Raw genomic sequence first — 4949 nt, 5'->3', positions numbered from 1 at the left:
AACCATAGGAATGAAACTTATAATTTCTAAATCAGAAGGACAAAAATTGCAACTTTTAACAAACTAAAGGGACTAAAATCGTAATTTACTCCTAGAAGAAACAAAACAATGTGATTTTAGAATGACCGTTAGGACCCACCCCCCATTCCACCCAACTCCAAAAGAAGCAGAGAATTTGAAAACCGAAAGGGGATTTAAAGAAGTCCAAAGGGTTGGTGAACCAGGAAGAAGACCCTGTTAAGTTTCATCTCCTTTCTCTCTCTAAAATGTCGGCGTATTTACGTTTTTAAGATTATTAATAGCGAATCTTCAGAAAACTTCTTCACAGGGAGACCCATCACTTGATTTATTTCGAAAAGGATCGTCGTTATAAAGGGTTTTCTGCAACTCTGTTATGGGTTCTCGTTTTTCTGCTCTCATATCGTTGAACAGTGCAATTTACTAGTTGGCATCTTCATCGTTTTCGAGTTGGAGCTCGAATTAGGCGATAATTTTTCAGGGTTTTTGAACTTATGGATTTTCGCTACTTCTTTTGCTGCACAAGAGGCTCCGATCGGTATGTTTTGTTTCCACTATTCAATCGATCAATCAAAAACCCAATTGAAATTAGCGGGTGTTTATGAAGTTATGATACCACTAAACTTCTGTTAAATTAGGGTTTAGTGAGTTGATTGCATTCATGTTTGATTTTGCTGTTATTGGATTAATGAAGTTAGTGATATAACTTATTGGATTTGGTGCTTGATTTGTGGGTGATTGTTCTATGAATGCTGCTAATTGATTGAGTTTTGTCAATATTGAAAAGGGGTTTTATAGGGTTGATTGTATAGAATTCTTATTGCTAAATTGAACAGGAAAGAGAAAGAGAAGAAACAATCAACATGGAGGATATTTTCATTGAAGGAGTTGCATTCTGCTACAAACAATTTTAATTATGACAACAAGCTTGGTGAAGGTGGATTTGGCAGTGTCTACTGGGGCCAACTATGGGATGGATCTCAAGTAATTAATACACCACCTTGTTTTCCTATTTCTAATGACTTTTGTTTTGATTAATTAACTTCGCTTTTCTAACTCCGATTTAGGGGATGTTTGGTTGGTTTTTCATTAAGTCTTGTATGGATAAAGTTGCATGTGTGAAATAATATGTTCGTATAGATCAGGAAAGTTTTTGTTTGGAAGATGTTTTCATAGATGGAAGAAGCGTGTATTTTAATTGGGAAGGGTAGGTTTGGAAAACAAACTTTGCTTTCCGCAAAAGGCTCGCCCCTAGAAGTATACAGAATAAGTCACTTTCTATATCATTAAGCCACTACCAAATAGTCATGTATAGCTGACCGAATAAGTTGTGAGGCAGTTAAGCTCATTAAGCTGCTAACAAACATGCCCTTATTGGCTTTTAGAGGAAGTTGGGCGATTCAGTGATTGATAAGCATTTGAGCCCACAAGTGTTATAAACTTCTTGTGGAGATTTAGTTTCTGTATGCAAAGATTTTGTCTATTAATGAAAGATGACCTTAGTTCACGAAGGCGGTCATCGGCTTTGTGGGAATTATAGAGAGTGGTCTTACTCTTTCTTTAGCGTTTCGCTAAGATTCTATGGATTCTGTCTTTTAATTTTGCAAAATGTAGAACAACATATGACAAGTTTTACGTTTCTTAGCTTCAAGAGTTTTGGGGTGAGAAGTTTGTGTATAGGGGCTGTTTACTTACAGCTTAATGAGCCTAATGATCTAAATGGCTTAATCGCTCAGATGTTTTTTTATGGAATCGCTCAGCCATTTTCTTTATGGCTTAATGGTTAAGCCATTAAGCCAAAATGGCTATATGGAATAAGCCAGGACCCCTGACTTGTACCCATTAAACCACCTCAAACAAATTAATGCGAGAAATGCATCCGAAATGATCCAACCCTCTCTTTTTGCCTCCCTCAAACCCATATGTCTCTCGTCCCTCAATATAACATACTTATCTAGACAGACAACTTAATCATACAGGACTTAATGGGAAAAAAAGGTAAACAGGTGTGATATGGATACGGTATTGATATTGTTGACACTTGTAACCGGTCCTAATCTTATTAAGTGGATAGAAATGAGGTAAAAAGGTCCGGTCCTAATCTTATTAAGTGGATAGAAATGAGGTAAAAAGGTTCAAGAAAGGGATTTAGGAAGTAACTAGGATTTTTAACTAGGTGGATAATCTAAGCATACTGACATGAGTTTTAAGCTGATAGAATTCTGCATTCAGATTGCAGTTAAAAGGTTGAAGGTTTGGAGCAACAAAGCAGAAATGGAATTTGCTGTGGAGGTTGAAATACTCGCACGAGTTAGACACAAGAACCTGCTTAGTTTACGTGGTTATTGTGCAGAAGGACAAGAACGGCTAATCGTGTATGATTACATGCCTAATCTCAGTTTGCTGTCTCACCTTCATGGCCAACATTCTTCTGAAAGCCTTCTTGATTGGCCACGGCGAATGACCATCGCCACTGGCTCTGCAGAAGGAATTGTGTAAGTACTTCAACCGGGAAAAGTTCAAATGAGAACAATAAATATTTTGAGAACCTCGGAACGAATTATGTTTTATTCATGATGAATAACCATGATATCAATGCATTTTTATGCTTTATTCATTATGAATATCATGTATATTTCATTATGAATAATTTTATCTACCGGGCCATTCATCATGAATAAACTATGAATAGTTGGTTTTCAGGTTTTTGAAATATTTACGATCCTCATTTGAACCTGCCCCTACTTCAAGCATCCATATTTTGTGTTCTTTCTTGTGGTAAATGACACCCAATTGGATTACGGTGTGCCACCATATGAATCTTGACTCTATTTCGTTGCTTTATGCAGTTATCTTCACCATCATGCAACACCACACATAATACACAGAGACGTTAAAGCAAGCAACGTCTTGCTAGACTCTGATTTCAAAGCCCAAGTGGCCGATTTTGGATTTGCAAAGCTAATACCAGATGGTGCAACACATGTAACCACGCGGGTAAAAGGAACTCTTGGGTACCTAGCCCCAGAATACGCAATGTTAGGGAAGGCATCAGAGAGTTGTGATGTTTACAGTTTCGGGATTCTTTTACTCGAGCTCGCTAGTGGCAAGAAACCCATTGAGAAGCTAAACGCAACCACAAGACGGTCTATCACAGAATGGGCTCTGCCATTGGCATCTGAAAGAAAGTTCAATGAAATTGCAGACCCAAAACTGAACGGAAACTACTTAGAAGAAGAGTTGAAGAGGGTTGTTCTTGTTGGTCTCGTATGTGCACATAATCAGCCCGAAAAACGACCCACGATGCTTGAGGTGGTTGAGTTGCTAAAGGGGGAGTTGAAAGAAAGATTTGATGCAATAGAAAACAATGAGATGTTTAGAATAAGCCAGGCTGGTGAGTGCAATGATGAGGGATCGGTTGCAGGTGAAAGTTTGGATTTTCTTTCAGAAGAGAAAAACGAAAAACAAGAAATTGAGAAGGCAGAGATATAGAGGATAAAAAGCCGTAGTTGTAAAAAGGATTGTTTTTTTTCTCCTTTCTTTCTTTGTTTTTCCAGGTATGCTGATTGATTAAGCTATGTATTGAGGGTGTGGTGTGCTGAATTGTGATAATTATCGTTATATAGTGTGGTGAATTCGAACATCCATCTGAATTCATTTGTGAGAATGAGGGTTTTTGTAAGATTATATAACTTAAGCATGTTATAAATGTAGTTAAATTTGAAATTTCATTAAGCACATTTTATGGTGTATATATACATATTCAAATAAAAAATGTTAGACGTTCTATAGATCAATCTTGTTTCTTGATTTTGTTTATTTTGAAGTTTTTAGTTGATTATCAAATAAGTTGCAGATAAAGTTAAGAACGAATTTCAGAACTGATTTAATCCATGTTGATATTGATTTGATAATATGCATGGACGGTTAATATTGGTATGTAGGGCGTATGGCATTTCAGTGGTTTGTATTTGATTTTAAATGAGAACACCTTCATTTTACGAGAACACCCTTTTACCATAAACAATCACATGTGATACTATTATTCCAATATATATGATACACATGTGATACTAAATTAGAGACGTGTACAACTTTTGACGCGATATAGGTTGTAGGTCAAGTCACCCTTACACCACTAAGTCCCCTCACATGTGATAAATGTGTTATTAATGTGATACTATAATTCATCAAAACCATCACACGTGATACTAAATCATAGACGCAAATGACCTTTGGTGTGACCTAAGTCGCAAGGCACCATATCCATACAGCACCAAAGTCCCCTCAAGTATATTACCACATGTGATAAGAATGTTCTCGCGTTATCGTGAAATAGATGTGTTCTTGTTTGAACCTCGACATACATATATATATATATATATATATATATAATGAAAATTTGAAGAATACCCTAATAACCGTCCATCTGATGATATGCACATGTGCATAACATGCACACGTGCATAAAAATCAAGAAACAACTTTAATTACTTATATGTACATGTGTATACATCTATATGAATGGTTAACAAGTTGTTCATCAGCTTTTCATTTTTTTGGAGTTTTTCCCAAAATCTCCATATATATATATATATATATGTGTGTGTGTGTGTGTAGATATGTATATATATATGGGGGGGGGGGACATTTCTTTTACAAATAATCCAGTTCTAACAAACCATGTAAACCAATCTTAGTTGTCCATTTAGTCTAATAAATATATAATTTCATTTTGCTTAGTGACCTAAAACCATAATCATAATTAATGAATCTTATCATCTTCCATATGTATCTTAATTAATAAACCATATCGTCTTTCATTAACTATTTATTATTGGCTTAATGGAATGGCCTATACAAATTAAGTCATGTATAATACATGAACGTTAGTTTATGGCCTAATTATAAATTTCATGGCTTATTCGTTC

At 35.6% G+C, this 4949-nt stretch overlaps 1 protein-coding gene across 1 annotated transcript; it reads left to right on the top strand.

Moving 5' to 3' along the window:
* The first annotated feature begins 235 nt into the window (after window positions 1–235).
* On the top strand, window positions 236–3661 carry LOC112509562 (PTI1-like tyrosine-protein kinase At3g15890). Its single transcript, XM_025114568.1, has 4 exons — window positions 236–556; window positions 855–1002; window positions 2251–2513; window positions 2868–3661. Exons 1-4 carry the CDS (start codon window positions 513–515, stop codon window positions 3508–3510), a joined length of 1098 nt encoding a protein of 365 aa, XP_024970336.1. The 5' UTR covers window positions 236–512; the 3' UTR covers window positions 3511–3661.
* The last annotated feature ends 1288 nt before the right edge of the window (window positions 3662–4949 follow it).

This window comes from Cynara cardunculus (genome assembly GCF_001531365.2).
Source record: "Cynara cardunculus var. scolymus isolate 2C chromosome LG 3, CcrdV1, whole genome shotgun sequence".
In the NCBI taxonomy this organism is placed as follows: Eukaryota; Viridiplantae; Streptophyta; class Magnoliopsida; order Asterales; family Asteraceae; genus Cynara; species Cynara cardunculus.
This window is presented reverse-complemented; position numbering and strand designations above follow the sequence as displayed.

Excerpts from the sequence above, each read along its gene's own strand:
- LOC112509562 (XM_025114568.1), top strand. The coding sequence starts at position 513 with ATGGATTTTCGCTACTTCTTTTGCTGCACAAGAGGCTCCGATCG. Across the intron at positions 1,003-2,250 it reads AACTATGGGATGGATCTCAA|ATTGCAGTTAAAAGGTTGAA; the intron begins GTAATTAATACA and ends TTCTGCATTCAG. Across the intron at positions 2,514-2,867 it reads GGCTCTGCAGAAGGAATTGT|TTATCTTCACCATCATGCAA; the intron begins GTAAGTACTTCA and ends TGCTTTATGCAG.